Source organism: Herpailurus yagouaroundi, unplaced genomic scaffold, assembly GCF_014898765.1.
Source record: "Herpailurus yagouaroundi ecotype Mexico unplaced genomic scaffold, PumYag 295, whole genome shotgun sequence".
Taxonomy (NCBI): Eukaryota; Metazoa; Chordata; class Mammalia; order Carnivora; family Felidae; genus Herpailurus; species Herpailurus yagouaroundi.
The window spans coordinates 521146-533199 of record NW_024412512.1 but is presented as its reverse complement, the minus strand read 5'-3'; the positions used below and the strand labels follow the sequence as shown (position 1 = coordinate 533199).

Below are 12054 nucleotides of genomic sequence, written 5' to 3'. Positions count from 1 at the left end.
TTCTAAATTGTACCGAAACAACAGCAGGGGGATGCAACCTACAGGCTGATGCCAACTCTGTAACATTTTTTTTTTTAAATGTTTGTTTATTTTTGAGAGAGACAAGAGACAGAGTGCAAGTGGGGGAGGGGCAGAGAGAGGGGGAGACACAAAATCTGAAGCAGGCTACGGGCTCCAAGCTGTCAGCACAGCAGAGCCCGATGTGGGGTTTGAACCTATGAACCATGAGAAAATGACCTGAGCTGAAGTTGGATGCTTAACCGACTGAACCACCCAGGTGCCCCGATTTGATCAAACATGTTACTTTTCTAGTCAGAAATACATATACTTCATATGTGTAATCTTTTAAGACTGTGGTCTGGAGTCAGACGCGTCCCTCCTCCTGTCGTCTCTGCCACTGATTCACTGTACGGCCTCGAGGACGTCACTTTCCCTCTCTGATCCCAGGTCTGCAGGCTGTGAGATGCAGATGAGAGCAGCACACCCTAGGGTCTCCCACGAAGAGCGGACACAAGGAATGACCATGTGTCATTCACTCACCCACATGAGAGGGAACAAGCATGGCCACCCCATTTGGGAGGAGAGGAAGGTGAACTTGGAACAGAAAGCACTTGGCTAAGTTGCCAGGCAGACCGTACTGGGCCCATGGCCACTTTTGGGGATGGAGCTCAGGTTGCATCTCGGTGACCCCTGGGAGGTCCCTCCTCTCTGGGGACACTGAAGCCACAGGGGAGGCTCCAAGCAGACTGCCTCTCATTGCTGTCACTTAGGGTCTGTGTAGGCAGCAGCCTCGGAGAATCTCCCCGTGATCCCTACTTCTTAGCATTCGTGGCCTTGTGTGATCCCTACCCTTGTGTGCCTGACTTCTAACCAATACAGTATGTCCGGGTGAAGAGATACGGCTTCTGTGATTAGATTCCAAACAGTTCTGACATTGCAGATTCTCTCGTTGGTTCTAATGAAGCATGCTGTCTGGTTGGGGAGGCTCATGTGGCCAGGGACTGAGGCCCTCCTACCAACAGCCCCAAAGGAACCGGCTGAGACCAACAGCCAGTCAATGAGCTTGGAAGTGGATCCTTCCCTGCATGAGCCTTCAGAGGAGACCCCGGAACTGGCTGGCACCTTGCCTGCGGCATTGTGAGAGGTCGTGAAACAGAGGACCCGCTGAGCAGCACCTGGAGTCCTGACCCACAGAAACGGAGATAATAAACCCGTGTTGCTTGAAGTGGCTACGTTTGGGGTAATTGGTTACACAGCAATAGCTAGCAAATAGTAGCCTGCTTTCTCCTGCCTCAGGCAGGCCATCCCAGGGCATCCCTTAAGCTGGGTGACATTTAGGGGCACCTGGGCGGCTCAGTCAGCTGAGCGTCAGACTCTTTTTTGGGTCAGGTTATGAGTCGTGGGATCCCGCGGCACGAGCCTCTCTCCCTCCCTCTGCCTCTCTACCTCACTCGCTCTCTCTCCCTGCCTCTCAAATAAAAAAGAAAACAAAACTGGGTAACTATTAGCCAGTGCCATCTGTTTACACAGGATGCACAGGGCGCCTTTGGCCCAGTGGCCGCTAGAGGCCCATCAGACCGTGCAATCCGCTCCCGGCTCCGCCCACCTGTCCCGGCCCCGCCCCCTCTGGCCCGCGGCCCCGCCCCTCTGGCCTGCGGCCCCGCCCCGCCCCCGCCCCAGAAGGCCTCGCAGGGATCAGGCCCACGCGTCGCGAGCGCAGTCCGGTAGCTCGTCCCCGCCGCAGCATGAGCGTCCCCGCCGCGCCCCCCATCTTCGCCCCCGGCGAGAACTGCAGCCCCGCGTGGCAGATGGCGCCCGCGGCCTACGACGCGGCGGACATGCACCTGCAGATCCTGGGCAAGCCGGTGATGGAGCGCTGGGAGACCCCCTACATGCACGCGCTGGCGGCCGCCGCCTCCTCCAAAGGTAGCCGGGCACCCACTTGTAACCCGAGGCCGCAGGACGCTCAGATCTGGGGTCCAGCCGGTTCTCCAGCCGATGTGCATTGGAGCCTCTCCGTGTCTCTGGTTTTCCCGCCCGTAAAATGAGGCTAGCGGGGAGCAACGGGGAAGTAAAGGGGGTGCTGCAGGCACGGGCTTGCACGCAGAAGGCGCCTCCTAAGTACCAGAAACTTCCAGATGGGGAAGGGTCTGGGTCGAGGGAATGGGCCCCACCATGACGACCTCGGGCGGAGCTCAGCCGCTGTCTTCCCGTGAAGTCGGGGACGCGGTGGCGGCCAAGCGAGGGGGGTGGGGGAGCGCTGCCCAGGAGTTCCCAGAAGCCCCGCCCCGGCGACGAATAGCTCTGGGAGAGCTGAGGCTGCCAAACAGCTGTCCCGGTGGCCCTGTGCCTCGTTCAGAGCCTGAGGGGTGCCGAGGGCTCCCCAGGTCCCCAGGGGCCAGGCATGGGTCCTCCAGGCCTTTGCACAAGCAGTGTCCCTGCGTGGTTGGGATGTTTCTATCACCCGTCTCTTGTCCAATGGGGACCACCTCCTCCCCAACTGTTGCAGGCCTCAAACTCACCCCCCTTCTCCTGCAGAAACTTCATTGCAGGGAGCAGGAGGGGGGAGGCCAGAGAAAAGTAACCCAATCAAGAGATAAGCACCACCAGGGATCAAAGTCCAGGATCTGACCTCCCCACTGGGGCTGGGCCTAAAACCCGCTGCCCACGCCTCGCTGGCTAGCCACCCTCTCTGGCCCCTGGCCAGAGCCCACGCTGTTCCCTCTCAGGGCTAGTGTGTTCTGTGTCACCCTCCGCCTCTGCCCCACTTGTGCTCTCCTGTCCTTGTGGCAAACGTTTCTCTCTGCAAAGACCCTGCCCTCGGGCCCCCTCCTCCAGGCAGCTCCCCCAGCCCCAGCCCGGCGTGTGATGCTGGGATCTTTGCCCAGGGGGCCGGGTCCTGGAGGTGGGCTTTGGCATGGCGATCGCAGCTTCCAGGGTGCAAGAGGCCCCCATCGACGAACACTGGATCATCGAGTGCAATGATGGCGTCTTCCAGCGCCTCCAGGACTGGGCCCAGCGGCAGCCACACAAGGTGCCCGCCTCTGCCTGCACGTCCCCCCTCAGCACTACCCTGTGGGGTCGAGGCCCTTTCCTGGGAGGGGCTGGGGGCCCAGGCAGTGCAAAAATGGAGGAAGTGGTCTTCTCCCTTGGGAGCTCCTCAGCCCTCTCCCTTGCAGCAGGTGGGAAGATCCTGGACCCCTGTGACTCCCCAACTGTTTTCTGTTTCTCCCCCGCCCCAAGGTGGTTCCCTTGAAAGGCCTGTGGGAGGAGGTGGCCCCTACCCTGCCAGACGGCCACTTTGATGGTGAGCGGGCTTGGGGGCTGGGTGGGGGGGAGCCCCTGCCTCATTTTCCACCACTAGCCCCTTCCTTCCTTGGCCTGCAGAGGGACCCTCTAAGGAACACACGCTGCAATGTTTCACTTGGGGGTACAGATCCGAGAGCCAGGGCCTGGCACTCGGCAGGTGTGTGGACAACTGAGCAGGACCCCGTTCCCAGAGGAGGCAGCACACTGAGTGCTGGGTGAAGCCTCTGGGGTCTAGTCTCCCTGTGCAGACGCTGCTGGTGAGGCTGCACCCGGCCCTGACCGCGTAGCCTGTGACTTCCTATGCAGGTATCCTGTATGACACCTACCCCCTGTCCGAGGAGACCTGGCATACCCACCAGTTCGCCTTCATCAAGGTAGGACCCGCTGGGTGGGATGGTCACCCCCCAGGGCTGAGCGGGGGAGGGGAGGCCTGCCATTCGCACACAGGACACTCCTGCCTGTCTCTCTGGCCTGCTGGGATGCAGGAGGCCGCCCTGGGTGATCCCTCCTGATCACTGTCCCCTGCCCAGGACCATGCCTTTCGCCTGCTGAAGCCCGGGGGCATTCTCACCTACTGCAACCTCACGTCGTGGGGGGAGCTGATGAAGTCCAAGTACTCGGACATCACCACCATGTTCCAGGTGCGGCAGCCTGGGAGCTCCCCGTGGGTCTCTGCCCCACCCCCCGAGCCAGGCAGCAGCTGGAGTAGCTTGTGACCTAGGGGGTGGTTCTTGACCTCAGGGGCTGATCTCTTGGGTGGAAGGTGAGCTCCAGGAAGAAGTGTGTCAAGACTCTCCCCAGCTATAACACCTTCCTGGCTCCCCAGTGCCCTCAGGATACAGGGATATAGCCCAGCCTCCCCACCCAGGCATCCCCCTCCTTCTGCCCTCCTCCACCCAGCGTATCTTTATTGGTTTAGCCACGCTGTCTCCGGCCTCGGCTCACGTTCTCCCTGCTGCCTGAGACGATGTGCAGTAGGCAGCGGCTGGCACCCCATGACAGCAGGAAACTGCTGCCCGAGTCGAGACCCCTGGAGATGCCCCCCCCCCCCAGACTGGGGCTCCCTCCCGGGGGCCTTGGCAATTACAAACGCTGTGCCAGGAAGAGTGGGCGCCTTGGGGGTCTCGTGTGGCCTGGTGGCTTGCAGTGACCTGGCCTGTCTCTCCCGCCGCCAGGAGACACAGGTGCCAGCCCTGTTGGAAGCGGGCTTCAGGCGGGAGAACATCCACACGGAGGTGATGGAGCTGGTCCCACCGGCCGAGTGCCGCTATTACGCCTTCCCTCGGATGATCACGCCCCTGGTCACCAAGCACTGAGCCCGCCTGGGCCTCCGGCTTGACCACAGGGGGGCCGCAGTCCCATCCCCGTGCCCCACTCGGTGCCTTCACAGCCGGGAGTGCAGGCTCTGGGCTCTCGTGGCCCTGGGTTCAAGTCCCGGCCCACACCCTCAGTGGGACGCAGGGCCGGCTTCCCTGACCTTCCCTGCAAGGGGACAGCGCCACCTTCCTCTCAGGGGCACCGAGGGTAAAATAAACACTAACACCGGGCTTGCCCAGCACGGTGCGCCGCACCCGCGCTTTCGTTTCCTTCTGCCCCCCAAAACCAAGAGCGGCATGTGTTAAATGGATTTCTGGAGAGCCCCCGTGTCTCTGGGCCAGCACGTGACCCTCCCGGCGCCCAGGCCGGCGGACCGGAGTGGCCGTCAGAGCTCGTGAGCCCCTGCCTCCAGTCAGCAGCGGGGGTACAGACGGGGTGCGGAGCCGCATCAGGGCCACCGCGTCTCTGGTGCCACCGTGTCTCTGGTCCCACCGTCAGGCGGGGCCTTGAAGGAAAGCAAACCCTGGAAGCCCAGCCTTGCTGGCGAGGACCCACACCACAGCCCAAGACGTGCCTCCCGAGGCTGGCCGCGCCCCGACTTTCCCACCCTCTGGCGCCCACGTGGTCCCCCGCTGCCCTCCTCTGTGCCCCTCCACGGGCTCTCGGGCCCGTCCGCTCCCCTCCGTCGTCGGTCTCGGGGAGGCCACGCACGGGCAGCTCCCACACCTCCCCGAGGCCCCACCGCCCACACGTGGCACGCGGAGAGGGTGGCGGCGAGGTGGGTGTAGCAGGTTTATTGGCCATCCTCAGGGCCGCCGCAGGGGCCGGCACTACCTGCGGTACCAGATGCGGAGCCTCTTCTCCCGCTTGATCTTCTTCTGCAGCTGCAGGATGCCGTAGAGCAGGGCCTCAGCCGTGGGCGGGCAGCCTGCGTGGGGGGGGGGTGGTGCCTCAGTTTCCCTGTGGCAGGGAGGGGGGCCCCTTGGCCCTAGGCTATCCCGGACCAGCGACTGCATCGTAGACCCCGCGCCCATCCTCCCTGCCGGGGCCGCCGACCCTTGTTTTCTGCCGCCGCTCGGCAGAGGGTGCATCCTGAGCCAGGATGCAAGTGAAAGGGCCTCGCCGAGGGCCGCAGAGCCGGGTCCAGGCGAAGGGTGAGGCGGGGCCCCCGCGCCAGTACCCGCTTTCGTCGCTACCGCCTGGGAGGCGGGTCTGGCCCATCACGGGGCAGGAGCCAGCAAGATGGGCGGCGCCCGGATCCTGACCCTGGCCTCCAAGCCCTGGGCAGTGGGGAGGCCGAGGCCACCCCTCCTGGGCCAAGCCGCCCTGCCCGCTATTGCCACGACCCGGCTCAGAGGCCCCTGGCGGGACACGTGCGGCCTGCCTCCTGACCCTGGGTCACACTCGCCTGGTGGCGGGCCCTTCCAAGAGTGGGCGGGGGGAGTTGAGGGGGCAGAGCAGCTGGGGGCGGGCAGGGAGGCCCATATGGTCCACAGACCGATGGGCAGCCCTGGAGAAATGCTCCCCTACAGTCCCTGTCCCCAGCAGGGGAACTGACCGGGGGACCTGGCCCCTGGCCCGCAGGGGGGTCCTACGTGCCCTCCCTACCAGACCGGCTCCGTCCCCCCGGCCTGGGGGCTGCCCGGGGCCCGGCGTGGAGATCCGCAGAATGCGAAACGAATCGACACCATGTTACGGTGAACTCGACTCCAACGTCAAAACCCCTTCCTCTGCCTCATGAGATGCCAGGCGGGACTTCGGCTTCTCGGGGGACGTGGAATGGCGGCCTTGAGCACCCCTGCTCCGCGGACACTCGGGTCGGGTGTTCGGCGCCGGCAATGAGAGCCCGTCCGCAGGCTACGCACCGACCCCTGACCTCCAACCACCGGCGGGGCGGATGCCTGGGGCCCAAGGGTGGCCGGGTAACACACAGGACGCCAGTTACTGTGCACTTGAGACAAACAGTCAGTGCTTCTCCAGTGTCCGTGTACCACGCGCGTCGTAGGAGATGTATTTACTTACGCCAGGAAAACTATTACTCGTTTCCCGACAAATATCACGGGGGGTGGGGGGTGCCCTGGATTTTTATTCCCTGAATCTGGCCACCCCGGCAATCTGGGGCCAGGGGAGTCTCGCTCTCCTTGGCGAGAATGAGAACCGTGCACACGGTTCCCTTATCTTTGGCCGTTCTTTTTTTCTGGTTTTGTACACGAAACGTTGTTTAAAGCTGGCAGGTGCCTGCAGCCCCCCTCCCCCCCCGGCTCAGGCCAGGCTTCGGCAGCAGCCTGCTCCAACATCTGGATACAAGCCAAGACTCTTCGGGTGGGGAGACCTTCGAGGGGCAGGGGAGGGGGAGGCTGGGGATTCACCCTTCTGCCTGGACCGAAACCTGACCCTCCTTTTAATGGGGGGAGCCCACTGTCTCTGGAGTGCAGGTGCCCCATGGAGCGGGAGGGTGTGGGCAGGGCTCTGCCGCGGGGGCCGCGCGGGCCTACCTGGGACGTAGATGTCCACGGGCACGATGCGGTCACAGCCCCTCACGACGGAGTACGAGTAGTGGTAGTAGCCGCCTCCGTTGGCACAGCTGCAGGCGGGGCACGTGAGGGCCACGCTGGCCACCCCGGCCTGCCCTCCCTACCCGCCCCCCCAATCACGGCGGCCTTCCAGGGCACACAGGCGTCAGGAGCGGGCAGGAGTGCGGGGTGGAGGCACAGGAAACAGAATGGCCACCTGACGCCTTCTGCGGGATCAGGCAGAGCAGAAGCAAATGGGCGGACCCCGAGCACACGATGCTCAGGGAGGGAACCAGACACGAGAGGCCACACGGGGTGTGAGTCCGCGTGTGTGAAACATCCAGAACAGGCTCATCCGGGGACAGGAGAGGGGCTCGTGGGGGGCCGGGGGCTGGGGAGGGGGACAGGGTTTCCTTCCGGGCCGATCGAATGTTCTGGGATTAGAGAAAATCACGGACCCGCGCACGGGAACAGGATGAACTTAAGGCGGCTCGACACAAGAGCTGAGTGACGCGACCGCCTGACGACGCAGGGAGGGTGGTCAGTGGGCGGCACGCGGAGAGGCGAGGAGACGGAGCACGCACAGGGCAGGTCAAGGCAGGCACAGACAGAACGGGAGCGACTGCGCGGACGGGAGGGACGTTCTGGGGCGGGCCGCGGACGCAGACCCGGGGCTCCGGGACCGCGACGGCAGGGTAGCGGGCACAGACCGGTGGGAAACACGCCGGCACATCACGGGCGTGTCTGTGGCGGGCCCGCCCGGCACTCACCTGCCCATGGACACGACGTAGCGAGGCTCCGGCATCTGGTCATAGACCTGGAAGAGACGGCGGGGTCTGGGCGCGGCTCGGGCCGGGGCGGGGGGCGGGCCGCGGGGCCAGGCCTACCTTGCGCAGGGCGGGGGCCATCTTGTTGGTGAGCGTGCCGGCCACGATCATGACGTCCGCCTGGCGCGGGCTGGCGCGGAAGACCACGCCGAAGCGGTCCATGTCATAGCGGGGCGCGGCCATGTGCATCATCTCCACGGCGCAGCAGGCCAGGCCGAAGGTCATGGGCCACAGGGAACTCTGCCGAGGGCCAGGGCGGTCAGCCCGGGAAGGGCACGGGGGACGGCGCACTGTGTTCACGGCACGCCAGCCACGCCGCCCCCCTGCCCTCCACCACGTGACCTCCGGTGCCGGTCACTGGCCCAGTGTGCCCTCCAGGAAGGTGAAGTGAGCCACCCCAGGGCGAGGGACGCAGCACTTCCTCCGTCTGCGCAGTCGGGGACCGGGACGTGGCCCCCCCACTGCCCGCTTCGTGCTAATACAGGTGGCAGGGCTTAGGCCACACAGCAGGCCGACCCTGACAGCATCGCGGGGTTCCACCGCCACGAGCAATGCCGCGCGGGGCACCTCCGTGCTGTGGCTGCAGGCCCTGGCAGAATGTTCGCCGTGGCCCCACTCTTACACACAGACAGAAACAGCGGGGGGCTCTTAACGGTGGCCGGCCCCTGGACACCCCCGGCACACCAAGAGAAGCTACTGTCCTGCGAAACGGGTGGTCAGTGGGCGGCGCAGATGCGCACGATTCGAGGGAGGGGACCCAACACGCACGGCTCTGTGGTCAGTCCTGGGGGCGGGGGAGGGTGTTCAGGCTTTTCCCAGGAAGGAGCCCCTGTTCTTGGCCTGCACAACGCTCCCAATTACAAAAATCACTCCTATATTAGAAGAGGAAAGAGGGAAGGTGGGGCGCCCGGGCAGCTAAGTCAGCCAAGAGTCCAACTCTCGCCTTCGGCTCAGGTCATGATCTCAGTTTGTGAGTTCAAGCCCCGTGCCAGGCTCTGCGCTGACAAGGCAGGTCCTGCTTGGGGTTCTCACTCTCTGCCCCTCCTCCACTCGGTCTCCCTCTCCCTCTCTCAAAATAAATAAGCTTTAAAGAAAAAAAAAAAAAGGGGGCGCCTGGGTGGCGCAGTCGGTTGAGCGTCCGACTTCAGCCAGGTCACGATCTCGCGGTCCGTGAGTTCGAGCCCCGCGTCGGGCTCTGGGCTGATGGCTCGGAGCCTGGAGTCTGTTTCCGATTCTGTGTCTCCCTCTCTCTCTGCCCCTCCCCCGTTCATGCTCTGTCTCTCTCTGTCCCAAAAAATAAATAAACGTTGAAAAAAAAAAAAAAAGAAGAATGAACAGAAACAGAAAAACTACAGACGGCAGGCAGGCCATCCTCTCTGGGGGCCAAGGGAGGGACCAGGAAGCAGGGCAGGGGCACCGAGAGGACATCAGGGCCAGGAGCAGCCAGGGGCAGGTGCGCACGTGTGCACGCACACGCGGCCGGGGGCCCGAGGGACGGAGGAGGGGGCGGGGGCTCACCCGGCGGGCCCAGTTGATGAGGTCGTCCAGCTTGGCCACCACATACTCGCCCCGGCTGCTGGGAAGCGCGGTGGGTTTGGGGACCACGGCTCCAGCCTTGGACACAGCGGGCTGGGTGCTGGACACAGAACACAGAGTGCAGGGGAGGGAGGGGACGTCAGCCAGGCGGGCATCCGGACAGCCTGCAGCCCAGAGCAGCCTCTCAGAGGGCAGCACCAAGCTGGCCCCCAGCATCCGGGCCGCCAGGCCGGGGGCAGGACGTGCCTGCTGAGCGAAGGAAGGAAACGAAGGGCCCTTCTGGTCTGGGGACGCGCAGCCGGAGCCTCAGGCGCGCCCTGAGGGCGGGGACCGTGCCGTATGACCCTCCTGGGCGGAGGGAGGGACTGGAGTCACCATGGGCAGCTGCCGTGCCAAGGGGAGGCTTTCGGGTGTGTGCAGGTGCCCAGGAAGGCTGGCCTCACCTGCTGGGGCTGTCACCGGCCGCGCTCGAATGGACACTTCGACCCTGCAGAGCCACGCCCACACCGGAGCTGCGGGGAGAGGGGGTGCACGTGAAGAGGAGCCTGGGGTGCCCCGCGACGCTGTCACAGGGGCCACACTAAGGGGGAAACTTCACCCGGGGCCAAATCTGGCCCTCTGCCTGTTTTTGTAAATAAAGTTTTATTGACTGGCCACCACATCCACCCATTCCTGCTTTTCTGCAGCCCTTTTCACAAAGGCCGAGCTGGGTGGTCTCCACAGAGACAGCCTGGCCCTTCGTGGAAAACGTCTGCCGAGCCCTGGGCTGCAAAGCATGTGCTTTTCGTTTTATAATTCTCTCATCTTCCCCTTTGCTTCACACCGAGTGTGTATTTTATGCCCAGGAAAAAGTCCTTATGCAAACAGGGCAAACTCAGCCCAAATCCGTGTGCTTCTCAAAGCCTCCCACCTCCCTCCATTAGGAAGAGCCTCTCCTTAGACGGGCCACGTCCCGGGTCCCATGGCACTGGAGGGTTGACTTCCGGGCTCCGTCCACCGAGGGGGCACGGTGGCCACCTGCCTCCCCGTCCTAAGGAGGCCTGCCCGAGGCTGCGATCTGAGCAGATGCGCCAGACGCCTTCCCGCAACGGGCAACAAGCGAGTTGTGAGGGAACCCGGGCAGGCAGGTGCGGGTCTGAGTGGCGGCTCTGCCGCCACGCGGACGGTCCCCACTAAGGGGCCTGAACCCCACCTGCCGCGGGACACCGTCAGCCCCAGCGCCGCCCGACTCACTGTGTGACCTTCGGCAGCTGGGCCCCCTGCCTGGTGCTGCTGACGGGCCGTCCCGGCTCCGAGGTGCCCTGACCCACCCCCTGCCCGTCCCCTGGCCCCACTGAACCCTCCGGGTCAGGGCCTTGAGGCGGGGGAGGGACACACAGACACTCACCGCAGGGCAAGGATCTGGCGGAGAAGGCCGGGAGCTGCAGAGAGAACCGTGTGGTGGAGGCGATGAGCCCAGGCGGCAACACTGGCAGTAAACCCGGGACCTACATGGGCCCGCAGGGTCCGGCCTCCGGGAGCTTCCCCACAAGCTCCCCCCGCCTGGCATTTCCTTCCTCCTACCCTTGGTCTATCCAAATTCCCCCTAACAAACCCTTGCGAAGAGAAGTCTTTCAGGATATGAGCCACATGGTGTCACGGCCCTGCTCGATACCCCAAGCCCTGAACGAAAAGCCAAACCACACCAGGACCATCCTCCCTTTCCTCAAGCACGTCTGTGTCCCTCCTGCCCCAGGGCCTTTGCACCTGCAGCTTCCGCTGCCTGGAGCACCCTGCCCCACACGTGCACTTGGCCAGCGCTTCCTACGGGCAGGCTTCAGGTCTACACCAGCCCCCCAGACTCCCTAGATCCTGTCACCCTGTGGCGTCTCCACGTATGTGTTGTGCGGTGCCTGTCTCTCCCAAGATGCGGCTTCCCTGGGGTCCCGTGACTTGGTGCCCCACAAGTGTGCGCGAGTAAACAAATCCGCAGACACCAGCGAGGCTCCGGGCTCCGGGCTCCGGGCCCCGGGCCGGGGCTCTGGGGTTTCGGAGGCTGGGCCTGAAGACCAAGCTCCCCGGCGGGCCGCCTCTCTCTGTGCCTCGGTTTCCTCAGTTGGAGACTGAGGGCTGCGGATAAGCTCCCAGCACAGTAAACGCCCTTCCCCCCTCAGGTGCCGCCAGATCTCGCCGCTCGGCCCTTGGACCACGGACGCACCACCCGGGTTTCGAAACAGCGTCCTGACCACGGTGTCTCCGCGCAACCGCCTTCCTTCGCGCTGTGACTTCTGTCCTGCGCGTTCAATCCCTAATCCGGGGACGGGGGTCTCTGCAGCGGGGCGGGCTGGACACCGGTCCCCGCCCGGCCGGACCGCGTGCCTGTTTCCTCGCCGTCCCCGCGCCGCTCCCCTCCCGGGACCCGGAGGGGCAGCCCCGCGACCCCGCGACCCCCGACGCACTCACCCGCCAGCGCCGCCATGTTGGCCTCGGCCTTCAAACAACCCCTGCGGTCCGTCCGCCTTAGCGCTCCGGCTCTCCAGGGCCGTCTCCCAAAGCGGCTCGGCCGGGGCGCG

The 12054-nt window shown here is 64.4% G+C and overlaps 2 protein-coding genes across 2 annotated transcripts; one reads left to right on the top strand and one right to left on the bottom strand.

Annotated features, from left to right (window-relative positions):
• The first annotated feature begins 1668 nt into the window (after window positions 1–1668).
• On the top strand, window positions 1669–4879 carry GAMT (guanidinoacetate N-methyltransferase). Its single transcript, XM_040461562.1, has 6 exons — window positions 1669–1926; window positions 2889–3034; window positions 3244–3307; window positions 3616–3683; window positions 3840–3950; window positions 4485–4879. The coding sequence occupies exons 1-6, from the start codon at window positions 1746–1748 to the stop codon at window positions 4623–4625; spliced, it is 711 nt and encodes a 236-aa protein (XP_040317496.1). The 5' UTR covers window positions 1669–1745; the 3' UTR covers window positions 4626–4879.
• Window positions 4880–5398: 519 nt separating this feature from the next.
• Window positions 5399–12045, bottom strand: NDUFS7 (NADH:ubiquinone oxidoreductase core subunit S7). Its single transcript, XM_040461564.1, has 8 exons — window positions 11945–12045; window positions 10890–10923; window positions 9946–10014; window positions 9485–9602; window positions 8027–8206; window positions 7910–7956; window positions 7122–7210; window positions 5399–5554 (listed from the first exon to the last, which is right to left on the bottom strand). The coding sequence occupies exons 1-8, from the start codon at window positions 11958–11960 to the stop codon at window positions 5457–5459; spliced, it is 651 nt and encodes a 216-aa protein (XP_040317498.1). The 5' UTR covers window positions 11961–12045; the 3' UTR covers window positions 5399–5456.
• Window positions 12046–12054: the final 9 nt, after the last annotated feature.

Coding starts and splice junctions, on each gene's coding strand:
- GAMT (XM_040461562.1), top strand. CDS start 1,746: ATGAGCGTCCCCGCCGCGCCCCCCATCTTCGCCCCCGGCGAGAACTGC. Junction 3,684..3,839: donor ACCAGTTCGCCTTCATCAAG/GTAGGACCCGCT, acceptor TCCCCTGCCCAG/GACCATGCCTTTCGCCTGCT. Junction 3,951..4,484: donor ACATCACCACCATGTTCCAG/GTGCGGCAGCCT, acceptor TCCCGCCGCCAG/GAGACACAGGTGCCAGCCCT.
- NDUFS7 (XM_040461564.1), bottom strand. Junction 7,211..7,909: donor TACGTCGTGTCCATGGGCAG/GTGAGTGCCGGG, acceptor CCCCGCCTGCAG/CTGTGCCAACGGAGGCGGCT. Junction 5,555..7,121: donor CGTGGACATCTACGTCCCAG/GTAGGCCCGCGC, acceptor CCCCCCACGCAG/GCTGCCCGCCCACGGCTGAG.